This window comes from Wickerhamomyces ciferrii, contig 00040 (genome assembly GCF_000313485.1).
Source record: "Wickerhamomyces ciferrii WGS project CAIF00000000 data, strain NRRL Y-1031 F-60-10, contig 00040, whole genome shotgun sequence".
NCBI classification, from domain to species: domain Eukaryota; kingdom Fungi; phylum Ascomycota; class Saccharomycetes; order Phaffomycetales; family Wickerhamomycetaceae; genus Hansenula; species Hansenula ciferrii.
Window position 1 is genome coordinate 132,539 of NW_011887700.1, and position 18,048 is coordinate 150,586.

At 30.9% G+C, this 18,048-nt stretch overlaps 6 protein-coding genes across 6 annotated transcripts; 2 read left to right on the forward strand and 4 right to left on the reverse strand.

Moving 5' to 3' along the window:
• Positions 1-94: 94 nt before the first annotated feature.
• Positions 95-1,465, reverse strand: UTR2 (chitin transglycosylase UTR2; the record flags this gene model as incomplete). Its single annotated transcript, XM_011277548.1, has 1 exon — positions 95-1,465. One exon carries the CDS (start codon positions 1,463-1,465, stop codon positions 95-97), a length of 1,371 nt encoding a protein of 456 aa, XP_011275850.1.
• A 2,627-nt stretch (positions 1,466-4,092) lies between these two features.
• On the forward strand, positions 4,093-6,877 carry BN7_1854 (phosphate-sensing transcription factor PHO4; the record flags this gene model as incomplete). Its single annotated transcript, XM_011277549.1, has 2 exons — positions 4,093-5,695; positions 6,276-6,877. The coding sequence occupies 2 exons, from the start codon at positions 4,093-4,095 to the stop codon at positions 6,875-6,877; spliced, it is 2,205 nt and encodes a 734-aa protein (XP_011275851.1).
• Positions 6,878-7,145: 268 nt separating this feature from the next.
• Positions 7,146-9,413, forward strand: PMT6 (dolichyl-phosphate-mannose-protein mannosyltransferase PMT6; the record flags this gene model as incomplete). The annotated part of the gene is made up of 1 exon (XM_011277550.1): positions 7,146-9,413. The coding sequence occupies one exon, from the start codon at positions 7,146-7,148 to the stop codon at positions 9,411-9,413; it is 2,268 nt and encodes a 755-aa protein (XP_011275852.1).
• Positions 9,414-9,663: 250 nt separating this feature from the next.
• MNL2 (putative mannosidase MNL2) lies at positions 9,664-11,985 on the reverse strand (the record flags this gene model as incomplete). The annotated part of the gene is made up of 1 exon (XM_011277551.1): positions 9,664-11,985. One exon carries the CDS (start codon positions 11,983-11,985, stop codon positions 9,664-9,666), a length of 2,322 nt encoding a protein of 773 aa, XP_011275853.1.
• Positions 11,986-12,337: 352 nt separating this feature from the next.
• Positions 12,338-14,698, reverse strand: ELP2 (Elongator subunit ELP2; the record flags this gene model as incomplete). The annotated part of the gene is made up of 1 exon (XM_011277552.1): positions 12,338-14,698. One exon carries the CDS (start codon positions 14,696-14,698, stop codon positions 12,338-12,340), a length of 2,361 nt encoding a protein of 786 aa, XP_011275854.1.
• A 659-nt stretch (positions 14,699-15,357) lies between these two features.
• On the reverse strand, positions 15,358-17,127 carry ILV3 (dihydroxy-acid dehydratase ILV3; the record flags this gene model as incomplete). Its single annotated transcript, XM_011277553.1, has 1 exon — positions 15,358-17,127. The coding sequence occupies one exon, from the start codon at positions 17,125-17,127 to the stop codon at positions 15,358-15,360; it is 1,770 nt and encodes a 589-aa protein (XP_011275855.1).
• Between the last annotated feature and the right edge of the window lie 921 nt (positions 17,128-18,048).

Here is an 18,048-nt window from a genome sequence, read left to right on the forward strand (position 1 = left end):
ATGAATAATATTAATTTTTTGAATTAAAAACGTTTGTAGAAAACTATAAATAATTAAAAGGTATTAAAAAAGTGAATAATAAAGAACACTAAGATTATATAAACAACATTAAAGATCCAAATAATAAGGAAACTAATGAAGTTTGTTGTAATGAATTACCAGAATTTCCAGATTGAGTAGCTTCACTTCCTTTAGTTGAAGATGTTTGAGAATATTGGATGAAACCACCTGGTGCTGATGATGAAGCTCCAGAATCATTTGAATCGCCATTTGAATCGGATCCTGAAGTGCTTGTTGAATCATTTGAACCAGAAGTTTTAGTAGCTTCACCTGATGAAGTTTTGGAAGATTTTCCTGAAGATGATGATTTTGATGATGAGCTTGAATCTGATTTTGATGATGAAGATGATGAAGAACTTGATGATTGAGATTTCTTAGCATCTTCCCCTGTATCATCTTGAGAATCAATAATTGTACCATTATTTGTAATCATAACATATTCTTGATCGAATTTTTTTGAATCATTATAGACGTAAGAAACATCACCATCAACTAAAGTACCACTTGGTGGATCATAACAAGTAATTTCCATTGATTGTAACACCATGTAATAATAACCATGTTCTTTAACATCTTCAGAATCCCAATTAACTAAACCACCAGCCCATTCAATGGTACCAACACCATTGGTATTTTGACCAGCAGGCCATAAAGAAACTTGAACTCTTGAAGGTGTTTGTGGATAATAATAAGTTTTTGATGTTTCATTATAAGTATCTTCTTTTTTCAAAGTTCTAACTTCTTTCCCATCAATTGACCAAGTAATTTGTTCAGGAGTCCAATCAATTTCATAATCATGATAATTTTCAAAAGTATTTGATAATGTTGAATTTTCACCATTTTTATAATTTAAAATAGCTTGATAATAATAATTTGTTTCTGCTTCTTCTAATTCATAACCAACAAATTCGAAATCAATTTCATCTTGAATATTTGAAAAAGTAATAAAAGCAGAAACAACACCTCTATCTCTTGAAGTTTTTAATCTTGCCTTAATATTACCATACCAAACAAATCTTGTTGATGATAAAACAGTACCACCAGAATTTTCAGGCATTGCTAATAAAACGGCATCATCATAATCAGCAACATAACCGGTATAAACCCAATCGGTATCATCTGGATCACCTAAATAATCTTCAACATTTTTAAGTTGTTTATCACTATCAGTGAAATCAGTAGTGAAATTTGTACAAATTGGCATTGGTGCACAAACTTCTCTTTTGAAAGAATGACTTGGATGACAACCACCTAGACAGTTTTTACCTGTACCACAGTAACCATATTGAGAACAACAAGGCTTATCTTCTGGACATGTTGATGTAGCGTTACATTGGATCATATCATCAGCTAATACTGCTTTTGCAGCTATTATGGCTGATAATAATATGTTTCTGAGTAGCATATTGGATCTAGATCTATAGTGTGTGTGTGTTGAACGAATGTAATTTGGCTGTGTTGGAATCTAGTTGAAAAATATTTTGGCGTAGTTAGTTGCAGTAGATCGATCTGATACTAGATCTATGATTAGCGAATGTTTGATAAAGTGATGAGGTGAAGATCAGTTGGAAGAGGGAGTAAGTTTGTAGTACTATTAAGTTGTATTTAAAGAAGAAGTGGAAGTATATATATAAAAGTCAAGATAAAACACGAAACTTGGTTCAATAAAATTTAAAACCATGGGGAATTTTTTTTCTTCACTAGGCGCATAAAAAATGCCAATTTCCAAATCAACCAACATTCTAAAAATGGAATCATCACACTAAAATTTGCGTGTAACGGTTTTAAATCTTCTGATGTTCTGATGTTTTAATTTTAATTGGTGGAATTTGGTGTTTTGGATGGGAGTTTCTTTTTGATCTGGCTTAAAAGGGGAAAACGTAAACACTATATAAATACGAGACATGGTAAATAATTACTGTACGTAAAACCCTTCAATGCGTGTAAAACTTATACGGTAGTATACGGTGAATAAAGAGAATGTTTATTATATATAACTCAAAATGACCCTTTTTCTATTGTTCTCTATAGTTAATACATGAACAAACAAGTACATTTCTTACCCAGTCTAAATCAATCGAACGCGTACATACTCTGTCCACCGGATATACCGTACTCTGCTACATGTCTAGCTACAATTAGTGTTCAGATTTAGAAGCATGAGATAAGTTTAGATGATATGGGGCTCTATAAGTTGTGTTCAACGCGTTCAAACACCCTTTATACTGTAATCTTGAATTCTCAAGGGTTGGAACTCAGCTAGTACTCCAAAAATGAGATCTATAACTTCGTGATCTGTTATTACGCTCGGTACTTGATTATACGTAATATACAAGTTGGATATATATCATGATATTCACGATAATATTATGTGTGTATATACTGAGCTTAATAACAGCTAGAGTAGCTAATATTAGAATATAATCGCATATTATAGAATGGGGATATCTCGATCACAGAAAACTTATGAAGGCAACGACAATTATAAGATGGTTGTGTAATTCTGGCTCTGTGTTCTATAAACTAAAGTGCTTCTTGTACCCTGGAACTTTTAAAACGTTGGCCAGCTTCCCCATTAACAACAAGCTCATTGATTCAGATACAGAACTAGGTCTACCTCTTGGACGTTCTCTTCTTATTTGATCATCTTATACTTTTAAAATTACTTAAAGCACCTCTTTTCAATTTCCTATATTTAGCTTACTTTCTCAAGTCCCCTGATCACTAGTACGAAGAGTACTGATTGATAATGAGGTCAATGTTAAGCTCTTCAATAATGACATGGGAAATATCTTCATTGTTCCTTAAAAGCCATAAACCATTAACCATTAATCATCAGCTCGTTAACCTCTATATACTTGAACAAGTGTATATTATTCAAAAAGCTCATTCAGTGTCTTCCTAATCAGTAGATCATAATCATAGAATTTTAAGTCTTGGAGCTTTAGCTCTGCAAAGATATACTAGCTTCTTTTCAACAATATATACCATATACCAGGTTATCTGGTTGAACATCTACATGTGGACAATCTGTACATTCCTAAAGCTAGCCGTCTTGCAGCTTTTAATTTAACGGGTAGTTTCACCCTTAGTTTCAACCTTTTTCTAGTTCCATGATTAATTGAAGAACTTATGAGTGGTTAAGTAGTTATATATAAGAGGCTAGAGCTGGTTATCGTGTACGTGTGGTTGAAATTTCACATGCGTTTAAAAAATAAGATAAGGTTCGCGACTGACAGGTATGACGCATATACTATAAAGCCTGGTGTACTACGTACGTACGTATGAGAGTATGAGTAATACCTAAAGTGATATAGCCTATTATTCAAGGAGTGTGAGAATTCACAATTCAGAGTCACGAGTAAAGACAGCCGTTGAAACACCAGTAAATCGGTTGCATTCAACCGTAATATTGCGTAGTAGTACTTAATATTTACAACTTTACAACAACTCCTCCATGTTTAAACTTGAAGTAACCATTTCTAAGTACTTAACTTTCATTCCGGGGATATCAGGCTTTAGCATGTCATCTAATCAAGCCATGCCATGGTACCGTAGGGTCCCTTAGTCCTTTCACAGCTACAATTATTCACGGGTCGGTCAACAATTCACCGTTCAAACGACAAACAATCCTCAATTCAACCGCTTGCCATCAACAGTAATTAATAGTGTGATTCATAAAGACTCATGGTAATTAAAGGGCAATAAATCTGGTTTCAAACTTTCAATTTCAGAGATTTGATGCAGCCATTTTCCAAATTCATCCAATAAAATTACTCAACAGACCCACGTGTATCATCAAGCTAACTACGTGCTTATGTAAAGATATTAGTGTGCGTTATGTAATCAGTTCACTTTAAGCGATTTTTTGAGCTTGAGAGGAAAGTTGAAAGTTGAAACCCACAAGACTATAACGTAAACGCTTTAAACACCAGGTTTATTCTTTTCTTCTATCCTTTATATTACTATATTCTACTGTTCCGCCAGCTATTATATTTACCAAAACATTTCATTATCTAAACATACACACTGATGGATAGCAACTGGATCTTTGACCACCCAAACTCTCAAGCTTCAACTCCTTCTGGTAACATTAATCATCCTTCCTCAAATGCTCAAACTCCAATAGATCATCAATCAAATCATGAATTTACTCCAAGTCAATCACATGCTTTTCTGAACTTTGATTCTCCTTCAAACAACTCAGATTTCAATCCTTCAAATCCAAATAATAATCAAAATCAATCACATACAATATTAAATTCTGTCTCATCTGAATCTCATCATCAATTTAATAATGAAATAAATTCAAGTTTAAAGAATTCAAATGACTCAAATCATTTACATGAGTGGGCACAGCTTCCAGATTTCAATGACTTAGATATGAACTTTTTCCAAAATCAACATAATAATCAACAAAACAATGATCATGATCAACATACACAACAACAATCTCAAGCTCAACAGCAAACAAATGGACATCATTCAATCCCACCAACTCCACAATCTTTTGATGTTACCAACTATGCAAACTCCTCAAATTCTTCATTCATACAAAATTTTCAATCTCCTCAGTTAGATTCAAATCCATCAAGTATTCAAAATCAAACTTCAATAAGGCCAGATGTTGTCTTCACTCCTTTAGTATCACCCGCTGTTACGCCATTAGAATCAATGATCAATCAAAACCAAAAACACAATGGAATTGGAATAAATACAAATGGTTCAAATAATAACAATTTTTTCTCTCCATTAACTTCACCAGCTTTAGAAGCAAAATCTCCAATGAAGTATAGAAAAAATTCAAATTCAAATTCCCCTGATGAAAACCAATCTAATCAAACATCATCCACAGCTACAACAAAAAAGAAATATAAAAGGAAAACACCTGGTAATACTCCAATTGTCGGTCCAACTATTCCTGGTAGAATTGCTAAGCAATCTCCAATCATCAAAGCTAAGCGCTCAAGCTCTTATGTTTCCTCAATTCATCATCACCATCATCACCAATTTCAACAACCTGGCGGCTCTTCAACTTCTCAATCGAATACTCCATTAGCAACAACTCCGACCTCTGGTGAATACGAAATGACACCATTACCAGATCCAAGTGTTGATCAATCAATAAATGGCTCGATGGCTCCACCATCATCAACAAATACAACAAATTCAAACACAACTACTTCTAATAGCATACCTACAGTGACAAGACGTCGCTCCAAAAAAGATTCAATATCTTCTAATGGTTCTGGTTCAAATCAACCAGCTACACCTGCTACATTAATGAATTTCAAATTAGAATCTTCAAATTCACCAGTGATATTACCATCCAATGGACATCAAAAATCTTTTTCAATTTCACAACAACAAAATGGTTCAATCTCAACACATCAACAACCACAACTGAGTTCACATCAACGTCGTCCTTCAGAAGATTCAGATACTAAAAAAGCTTCACATAAATTAGCTGAACAAGGTAGAAGAAATCGTATGAATCAAGCCATAATGGAATTGGGTGATTTAATTCCTGAACAATTACAACAAACAATTTCAATACCTTCAAAAGCAACAACTGTTGAATTAGCAACAAGATATATTTTGGAATTAAAAGAAGAAAATAGAAGATTAAAAGAAGGTATGTTGAGTGATGAAAGTGTTAGTCCATTAGAAACAAAATAATGTTAAGGTATAATGAGAAGATGTTATATGATGATTTTTTGATTCAGTTTTAGTAAATTTAATGATGTATATATTGAATGAAGGTTTTTAATCATTCAGTAATATGATTGTATCGTCTTATTGTTTAAACTATACCTGATCTTCATTTTTTAAATCTACAGATTTTGCTAGTTCTTTCTCTTTCTTGTCAATTTTCAAACTCAATAATTTAAAATAATCACTACCTCAAGCCTAATTGAATTTTATTCTGAGCTATACAGTACAATGACAAGTCATAAATAAACCAAATAAATCTCTGGATAGGTAGAAAAGATATAAAAGCTTATAAAAGTATATAAATCCTTTGTTTGCATACTAGAAGTGAGACCGCGAATACATAAAAATAATGTTTTTGCTGGTTTAATTATATTATCATTTGGATAGATTAGCAATTTGATACCGCAGACAACATTTGATACTGAGATGGTCAGCACTGCGTGAGTTAATGCTTCATAATTGATATAACCATGATCATAGACTAATCTCTTTATACAGAGTTCTCCTGGTCGAAAATGCGTCCCCAAATAGCATAACAACTTTTCATGATACGATATCAAATGAAATACCAAAAGAATTAGGAAGATGGTCATTTGAGTTGAAAATATTCAAAATTAATAATTCTACTGCACAATCATCTCAAAGCAATTTTCTATACAACCTAGCATTAAGTCACGAGCCACATAAAGCTATTACATTAGTCAATAAATCAGCCATTATATCCAATAATGATATTTCTAAAGAATTAATAGATAGTGGTTGTTCAAATATTTCAATTGATAGTCTTGACCACATAATACAAACTAAATTACAAAGTCTTTGGTTATTGAGACAAACTTTGAAAGGGGAAAATGGGAATAGTTATGAATTGTTAGATGGTTCTTTAGTATTGAGAACTATAAATGTGTTTTTACATGGTAGTTTCAAGGCTTTTTTAATAGAGATAGAGTATAAAGGGAAAGGGGATGGTCTACAGAAGATCAAACAGTTCACAGAAGAGTTGAATATACCACAGGGAAGACTTTGTACAGGGATGTTGAACGATAAACCTTCTTATTTGGGAGATTTGTCCCTTCAATACACAGAGGCTTTGAGGTTTTAGGCTAAAGAAATCCAATCCAAAATCAGAACATTCGAAAATTTCTTTATATAAAAAAATAAACAATCAATCGAAACAATTGTAGTTTACTTGTTAATGTTGACTCAATTTCGTTGAAGTTTGATACTTTTGTTAAAGTTTCGCGCTTTTCAATTTTTGGCACTTGTCATAAACTGAAACAATCAAAACGTCAACAAACTTTAATATTCTTCATTGCAATTGACATACCCAACTTGCTATCAATCAATCGCTGGCTAAAATCTCAATTGACATGTCCATCAGAGCTACAGGTGCGGTAAAGCACGAGTCTGAGGTCAGAGCTAGAACAGACCGAGTAGTGAAAGATCAAGCAAATGACAGCGCAGATCAACAAATTGATGAGAAGACTGATGATGAGCTAAAGAAACAAATCGATAATGAGCCTTCAAAATTTTGGGAATACTTTTGGGTAGCTGAATCATTGATAGCTCCTATATTATTTACCTTGATTGCAACATGGACAAGATTCAAAAAAATTGACGCAGCAAAGAAAGTTGTTTGGGATGAAGCTCATTTTGGTAAATTTGGTTCTTATTATATCAAACATGAGTTTTATCATGATGTTCACCCTCCATTGGGGAAAATGCTTGTTGGATTAAGTGAATATATTGCTAAATTTAATGGTGATTTTGAGTTTAAATCTGGAAGTCTCTATCCTGCTGATTTAGATTTTGCAACAATGAGATATTTCAATGCAATTTTCAGTATTATGTGCATCCCTGTTACTTATTTTGCTGCTAAGACTTTGAAATTTCAATTAGTCACTGTTTATTTCATTACTTTAATGGTGACACTAGAAGCTTCTTATATTGCCTTGGGTAAATTTATCTTGTTGGATTCAATGTTATTATTTTTCACTATTACTACATTTCTCTGTTTTACAAAACTACATTCATTGAGAAGAGAACGCTTAGAATTCACCAAGAAATGGTACATTTGGATGATTTTAACCGGTATTTCAATTGGATGTGTCTGCTCAGTTAAATGGGTTGGATTATTCATCACTGTACTTGTTGGATTATATACAGTTCAAGACCTTTATGAAAAATTGTTCGAAAATGAATTTGACATCAAAAAATATGCAAAACATTGGTCTGTCAGAATATTGGCATTGATTTTCATCCCTGCTGTCGTTTATATTACTTCATTCAAGGTTCATTTTGCTCTTTTATCAAAATCAGGAACTGGTGATGCTTCTACATCATCATTATTCCAAGCAAATTTAGAAGGTAATAAAATCAAAAAATCACCAAGAGATATTGTATTTGGATCAGAGGTTACTATTAGATCACAAGGCTCATCACCAAATCTATTACATTCACATGTTCAAATCTATCCAGATGGTTCAAATCAACAACAGATTACAGGTTATGGACATTCAGATGGTAATAATAATTGGGTTTTTAAATATTCAAGACGTTCAAATGAAACATTAGATGAAAACTCTGATGATTTGGTCAAGGTTCAAGATGGTGATGTTGTTAGATTAGTTCACAAATGGACTGGAGTTAATTTACATTCTCATACAATCCCTGCACATGTTTCCAAAAAACATTGGGAAGTTGGTGGTTATGGTAATGAAAAAATTGGTGATTCTAAAGATGATTGGGTTGTTGAAATTGTTGAACAATTGACTTCTGCAAATAAATCATTCCCTAAAGAGGACAAATCTATATTACATCCACTTTCTACAAATTTTAGATTAAGACACGCAGATTTAGGTTGTTATTTATCAATGACTGGTGCTGCATATCCAGCATGGGGGTTTAAACAGAGTGAAGTTGTTTGTAAAGATTCTTGGACATGGAGAGATAAATCAACTTGGTGGAATGTTGAAGATCATATGCATAAAAAACTTGAAATTGATGATGGATTTATTGCACCAAAATCAAATTTTTGGTCAGATTTTATTCAAATTAATTTTGCCATGGCATCTTCAAATAATGCACTTGTACCAGATTATGATAAATTTGATCATTTAGCTTCAAAAGCATGGGAATGGCCAACTTTACATGTTGGTCTTAGAATGTGTGGTTGGGGTACTAATGATGTTAGATATTTCCTAATTGGTAATCCTTTTAATACATGGTTATCAACAATTTCATTACCAATTTTCATTTATTTGGTGTTGTTATATGTTATTAAATATCAACGTCAAACATTAGAATGGAATGATGAAGATTATTGGAAATTTATTGTTGGTGGTGTTTATCCATTTATTGGTTGGTTATTACATTTTGCACCTTTTGCCATAATGGGTAGAGTTACTTATGTTCATCATTATGTACCTGCATTATATTTTGCAATCTATGTCTTTGGATTTTTAGTTGAGCATGCTGTTGGTAAGACTAAACTATTTGTTAAAATTCCAGTTTATTCCCTTTTGTTTGGAACATTAATTTTCACTTATTTCCATTTCGCTCCATTTTATGATGGTATGACTGGTCCTCATAATGATTTCAAATATTTAGAAATTTTACCAAGCTGGAAAGTGGTATGATCTGATGTTGATCTCAAAAATATTCATAAAATTCAATTCTTAAAATTCAGATATATTATGTATAATTATTTATGAATAAACTACAAATTTGAAAAAAATTAAAAAGGTGAACAAAAAAATCTTTGAATATAATATCATGATGTAATTTTTATTATACAATTAAACTCATTAATATTGAACCTGCCAACTGAATATTAATTGCATATATGATGTAAAATATGATGTATGTTCATGTTCCCCGTTTATACAACTAGTTCACTAATTTGAAAGGGTGAGCTTCAGTATTAAGGACATATTCATCTAAATTCAAATTTTGAACATCATCAAATAATAAATAAAAATATTTTAAAGTTTCACTAAACCAAAAACTTTCTAATCTATCTTTAAATTTTGAAACAACGTTACCTTCAATAGTAATGTCTCTTATTGATGCAAATTCACCATCTTCATTCTTACAATTCTTAACAATATTTTCAAACATCATCCATCCATAATCTCTCCATTTAGAATCACCAGTGATCCTATACATATAGAATACAGATTCTATAGCTTCTGGTCTTAAGTTATAAGTTGGATCCATATCATTAACCCAATATGGTTGATTATGAGTATCACCCACTGACCAAATGTAATGATCTTCACCTATGACTTCTATTTTTGGGAAATAATCAGGATTTGGTGACATTATTGTATACAATGGGTCTTCTTTATGAGAATCTTGATCGTTTTTTATAGTTGCTCTTTTATCAACTTTTTCAGATGGATTAGTATTAGATTTTTGTTGTTGTGGTTGTGAAGATATTATTTTGGCTTTTATTTTATCAACTTCTGGTTTTGTTAATTCTCTAACATCACCAGTTGGTGAATCATCTCTTGATTGAAACCAAATTTTATCCAATCTTTTATCCATATCAAATAAATCATCTTTTGATTTCATTCTTCCAACATGAATTTTTTCAGGCATGATTTGTAACTCTTTATATAAATGAACACAACCCATTGTTAATTTTTCTGCAATTTTCAAATCATCAGGACGTCCAAATAATCTGGAACCAAGGGCAAACATACCACCTGCAAAACAAGTTAAATGTTGCATATCATTTTGTTGTTCAACAAAATAACGACCATCTTTTTGGAAAACTGATATAGAACTTGAAAATAATAAATCTTCACCATTTGGAATTTTTGGTTGGAATAACATATATTCTTTAATATCATCAAGTGCTCTTAGGTATAAATCTTTGTAGACTTTTGCATGTTTTGGATCACCACGAAGTAAATGATACATTTTAGGCATATATTCATAATAAGAATCACCAAGACCACCAAGTGAAAACTCTTGTTTGGCTTGTCTTGTTGTGAAGTGCTGATTCATAAGACAATAAACAAAAGAATTTTCAAAAATAGATTTTATAACATTTGGATTATTTAAATGTAAACCTTTTTCAATATCTTCATTGTTTAATAGTTTACAGCCTGATATATCAATTTTATTTGGAACTAAACCTTTCATAAAGAACTTATCTATTGAATTTTCAAAAAATTGAGTTATTCTTGCTACAGCATCATAATATTTATGATCATTAGTTAATTGAGTTAATCTTGAAAATTCCAATGAAAGTGAACCAACTTCAGCTAAACAAGCTTGTCTTGAAGCAAATTTATTAGTTAAATCAGCTTGCCATTTATAATAAAGCATTGGCATATGATTTGGTGTATCAAATGCTTCAATTAAGAAATCAGCAAATTCCACGGCATGATTTAATAAACTTTCTTCTTTACTTAAATCATAACCACTTATTAACCCACCAAGAACACGAATTATATTTTCAAAAATTGGGATATTATTTCGAAATGATTGTTTAAAATTAACAGTTTTAAGGAAATTTATAGCTTCTTCAAATTCTTGTTTTTCATCAATAATCCATAATGAATCTAATGCATCAACAATTGTGGAAGACCAACCATTAAAAGGATCTATTTTCTTATGTGATATTGGACGGACTTCATCATGTCCATAACCATGTTCTTTATAAAGTTTCCATGATTTCATGAAAGTTTCTTTAATTTTAGATAATTTTAATTCATCTTTTAATCCACCATCATTAAAATATGTTGATTGAACACCTGGATAATCATCTTTTTTAGTTAATTTAGGTAATTTGATCAAGTTTTCCTTACCAATTGGATATAACCAATGTTTTTTATTCTTCCTCAAGTTTGTTTCCTTTTGATTATAGAAATATTCATCAGGTAATAAAGATTTTTCACGTCTTCCTTCAGATTCTTCCACTTCAAGGATAGGGAAATATTTGTTTTTTTGTTTCAATACTTTTGGATCATTCAAATTATCTCTATGAGTATCATCATGCATCAAATCCATTGTGGATTGTTCACCATGTTCATTGATGATTCTAGGTAAAGTATCTTCATCAGCATGTTGATTCAATTCATATTCTTCATTTAGGAATGTGTAGTAGAAAAGTCCAACTAAAGTGATTGCTATGAGCAAAAAAAACCTAATTTTCCTGAAGCGATAGCTCAAGTATGAGATATTGAGAAGCGTTGACATTGTTTGGCATTGAAATGATTGAGTTGAGGGTTAAATGTTTGAACAATGTTGATTAAATTGAAAGTTTGAAAGGTTTTGATCTGTATTTATCGATTTTGAATTGGGTGCGCCAGAAAACAGAAAACGATAACAACCGAGAACTTTTAAAAGACAATTTTGAACTATTTCAAAGGGAAATATTTGAGTGTATATTATGAGAAGATTCTTTGTAATTGGAATAGAATATTTTACTGTGCTTGTTTTTGTTGTGTTGCTGTCCCAGCCATAAAACTAGAACCTGTTCGAATCCTTTGAGGCTGTAACGCTACTTTTAAATATTATTAACTAATTTTACCTTTTATATACAAAAAATCTATACAATTTGTTTTGAAATAGAATAAATACGTGTAGAATGATCATGACTTGCCACAGCAAGATGTAGTTTATCACCATCATTAACACTCCAATTAATTCTTGAAATTCTATCAGCTGGTGTATCTTTTTCATCAAATGCATGGATTTCTTTTAATTCACTACCATCAAATGTATTGATAATTATAGAGCCATCTTCTAAACCAACTGCTATCAATGCTTTATTATTAATGGTTTTCTTATGAACATCAATTGAAGTAACTGGATTACCAAATTTCGTGGATGTGATTAATTCAACTTTTTCATCACCTTGTTTCCATACTTTAACTGATTTATCTCTTGAACATGTAAAGAAAAATCTCCCCATTTCTAAAGGACTCCAAGAACAATCCCATATGATTCTTGTATGAGCCTTAGGATTCTCATGAACTAATTTAAAACTATTATCTTCAAAATTTCTTTCCCAAATACCATATTGTCTATCTCTTGAAACTGTTAATAAATATTTATTATCAGGAGAAAATTTAACTCTTGTAACTGTTAAATTATGTAGTTTTAAATTTGGTTTTAATTCTTGCCAATTTTTACTTTCAAATATTCTAATAACTGCATGTTGTTGAGTATTTGAACGACATGAACTTGCAATCAATTGTTTATCAGGACTTGAATCAACTGAAATGATTTCATAACCATGTCCATATAATTTTTCAATTTCTGGCCATAATGAATGTCTTTGTAAATGATCTTCAAAAGGTGGTAATTTCATATCATTCAAAATTTCATATGAAATGTTATTTGTATCTGCTGTTTCTCTTAATTGATTATCACCATCAGTTGGTGCTTGTTGTTCTTCATCCGTGGTAGCCTTATTTGAAAGACCTAATGCAGGTAATGAAGCAGATTCTGGCATTATATCAGTTTCTAATTCAATTCTACAAAATTTTTTCAATATTTCTGCAACACCTTTTGGTTCATCAAATGATCTTAAGATTTTTTCATCACCACCTGAAATAAATCTTGTATTTGATAATGTAGAAATACAAATCATATCATAACCATGGATTTGTGGTCTTGCAAATTCTTGCCATGTTGGAGTTGTTCTTGTTGTACCATCAGCTTCAACTAACCATTGTGAATATAATCTTGTAGTTTGATCTAATGAAGTTGATAATAAATATTCACCATTAATAGACCATGAAAGATCTGTACATTTTTTAGTTGAACCTGTCACGGCTAATGTTTGTTCCCAATTAATTTGATCTTGAGATTTCCATAATCTCCAAGCACCTGTTTTACCATTTGTTAAAATATAATCTGTTCCTTCACCATTATTAAACCATATTGAAGCGAAAAATCCACCTGATGAACCAGTTGCTGTACTTGCACCTTTTGTACTAATTTCACCTAATCTTGAACTACAAATCCAAATACCTGAAATTTCATCTGGTTCCCAAATCATTAATGCAGTATCAGCACTTGAAGCTAATAATTTTAATTCTGTGTCGTGCCATTTCATTGCTGAAATCCAATCATCATGACCCATAATTAAAGCTTCAAAATTGATTGCAACTCTATCTTTACTTAAGAAAAATTTATATTGTTTATTTGATAATAATGTTAATTTATTCTCATCTTCATCTGAATTATCAATTAATTCATTCAATCTAATTCTCCATAATCTAATATATCTATCTTGTGAACCACTTGCTAATAAATAATCACCTTCATTTAATTTTTTAAAAGCTAAAGCTTTAACCCAATCTTCATGACCTTCTAATTCTGCAACTAATTCAAAATCACTGAATTCATCATCAATTAATGTAAATTTGTAAATGAAAACGTTGAATTTGGAACCACCAAGTGATAATAAGTACTGTCCTGGTGTTATTTCTTGAATTGCAATACCTAATGGTAATACACCAATTTTAGTCTTAAAATCATGAATCTTGATAACTTTTCCATCTGAATTCAATTTCCATAAATTAACAAGACCGGTACTATCACCAGTTGCAAAAATTTCATCGAAAACACCAATAGCAATAATTGAACTATTATGAACTTCATCAAAACTTTGTAATAATTTTAAATATGATGATTCAGGTTCAGTAAAACCCCAAACTTTAACAGTTTTATCTTCAGAAGCAGATACTAAGATTTCACCATTTTTTAAGAATCTAACACATGTTACTTCAGCTTTATGGCCTTTTAAAGTTGAATAAACACCTCTTGAAATTGGTGATAATGGATTCCATAATGCAATTGTATTACCTGCACCAAAAGCAACAAATTTCTTTGTTGGATGAACATCACTGACGTGTGTTTGTCTATTGGCACCAATGAAGATAGCTTCAGCTTCGGCCATTATGAATAATAATTCAAATCAAGTTCAACTTTTGGTTATTTATCTTTTTGAAATGTTGACAAATTTTAAAGATTTGATTGGTATAATACTAATACCAAAAAATAAAAAAATTTAGCGATGAGTATTACATAAGCAATTACAAATCATAATAAACTTTGATTTCTTGATTTATGGCATTGAAAATACTCTACAATCAATCAAATTTTGATAATATAGATTTATGTATTAATTCAAGCATCATACCTTTGATATTGATGATGAAATGATAGTTTTTGGTATAATTATATATAATCAAATATGAGCAATTCTCAATGCTAAATTGTAAGTGAATAAATAATATCTAGTTCAAATAATATTCTAAAATGATGAACTAGTATTAATTTATAATAAATAATAATGTGATATACATTAATGCATCCTTTCTAGGATAGACCTTAAAACGTTATAACCCCCCTTTATATGAACAAGTTTTGTGATAAAAAAAATTATAGTAATGTAACAGAAACTTCAGTTTAAAATGACAATATGAAACAAGTAAAGTGTAATAATAATTAATATAAAAGAAAAAGTTGATCATTCATCTATGAATGAATGAATATGAAGTGAAAAAGAATATGATTTTCATAAATGTTATGAAGATGGTTCAAAATAAATTAAATTTATTGTGAAATTTCATCACCATCAGTAACACAACCATGAGCAGCATCAGAAACTAATTTAGCATATTTAGCTAAAGCACCTCTAGTATGTCTTGGAGCAGGTTTAACCCATTTAGATTTTCTTTCAGCCATTTCTTCAGCAGAAATCAAAACATCTAATTTATTATTATCAGAATCAATAACAATTTCATCACCATCTTTAACAAGACCAATTGGACCACCTTCAGCAGCTTCTGGAACAATATGACCAATTAAGAACCCATGAGAACCACCAGAGAATCTACCATCGGTTAATAAGGCAACATCTTTACCTAAACCATAACCCATTAATGCAGAGGAAGGTTTTAACATTTCTGGCATACCAGGACCACCTCTTGGACCTTCATTTCTAATAATACAAACAGTTTTTTCACCTTTTTTAATTTCACCATTTTCTAAAGCAGAAATGAATGATGGTTCATCTTCGAAAACTCTTGCTAAACCTTTAAAATAAGTACCTTCTTTACCTGTAATTTTACCAACAGCACCACCTGGAGCTAATGAACCATACAAGATTTGTAAATGACCATTTGGTTTGATTGGGTTTGAAACTGGATAAATGATTGGTTGACCTTCTGGTAATCCTGCAATTTCAGCAACATTTTCACCAAGAGTTTTACCAGTAATTGTCATTGTATTTGGAGTTAATAAACCTTCATTTAATAAATATTTCATAACAGCTTGAGTACCACCATATTGAGCTAATTCAGCCATAACATATTTACCTGAAGGTTTAAAATCAGCTAATAATGGAGTTTTATCAGAAATTTCTTGAAATTCATCTAAAGTTAATTTAACACCTGCAGAATGAGCAACAGCGACTAAATGTAAACAAGCATTTGTTGAACCACCAGTAGCGATAACATAAGTGATTGCATTTTTGAAAGCTTCTTTAGTCATGATATCTCTTGGTCTTAAATCTAATTCAATTGCTTTTTTAATAGCTTCACCAATATTATCACATTCATCTAATTTTTCTTGAGATGTAGCAACGGCAGATGAAGAATTTGGTAAAGTCATACCCAAGACTTCAGCAACTGAAGCCATTGTATTAGCAGTATACATACCACCACAAGAACCAGCACCTGGACAAGATTTTGAAACAATATCTTCTCTTTCTTGTTCAGTAATTTGATTAGAAATTAATTGACCATAAGATTGGAAAGCTGAAACAACATCTAATTTTTCACCACCACAAGATTGACCTGGTAAGATAGACCCACCATAAACCATAATTGATGGTCTATTATGTCTACCCATAGCCATTAAAACACCTGGCATATTTTTATCACAAGATGGGATAGAAATATTAGCATCATAATGTTGAGCCATCATAATGGTTTCAAAAGAATCAGCAATAACTTCTCTTGATTGTAAAGAATATCTCATACCTGCAGTACCCATTGAAATACCATCAGAAACACCAATTGAATTAAATTGCATAGCTTTTAAACCAGCTTTATTAACAGAAGCTGAACATCTATGATTTAAATCTAATAAATGCATATTACATGGGTTACCAGACCACCAAACGGAACCAACACCGACTTGACCTTTATTAAAATCTTCTTTTTTAAAACCAGTACCATAAAACATTGCTTGTGAAGCACCTTGATCTTTTGGTTGAGTAATAATATTTGAATATTTGTTATAGACAGTTTTTTGATATTGTCTTGATGAAGTAGAGAATGATCTCTTTGACCCTTGGGCCAAGTGTCCTAACATGCTCATGATTAACGGAAAAGATGTGTAATCAAGATATAATCTAATCAATAAAAGATCAAGAATAATCTATGTTTTTGTTTTTGCTTAAATTGTTTATGACTGATGAATAATTTTTTTTTCACCGGTATCGTTTGAATCTGTGCGAACCAGGCCATTATTCCCAGCCAATCAGCGTTTGGTTGATCGTAATTCAAAGAGTAAAGTGATGATTTATGACTTGAATTGTGGGTTAATCGAGAATATAATTAGTTCATGTTGATTATTAGGTTTATTTATATAGGAATACCAGTTTAAATCATGAAAATATGTGATAAATTGGTGGATTTAATAAATTGTTTGATGGCTGTTATACACTATTTGGTTATCGCACATTCATCAGAGTATTAAACACCTTTAAAAGTCAAGTAGGAGATAGAAGTTGAGAAGGATTGTTTAATTTGATGAAGATATGTTTGTTTTATATGGAATCAGCTCATCGAATATACTATGTTTCTATCTTTGAAACAATCATTTGGATCAGGAGGTCTCATATAATTATGATTTAATTATGAAATGATTATTCATACACTTTAATTGTCTTTTGAAGATCTTCTTTGTTTGGTAATATAAATCATGATTTCAATATACAATTAATAACTCTGGGTGTTAACAAGAACCATGATGTAACTAGCTAATCAAATATACATTATTAGTTTATTAATTGGTACTTTATCAATTTTTAGTTCAATTATACCTTAAATTCACTCTATTTTCACCAAAAAAAACCATAAAATACACAAATTTCTCTAGTATCTCATAATCTCACAATCTAATCAACTTATAAATCAATGATACCTAGAACTTAACACATAGAAACAAATAATCAGTAATTAAAACTCATTGATATTAATTTGTATACGCGGTTTTTACCCTGCCCTAATTTTTTTT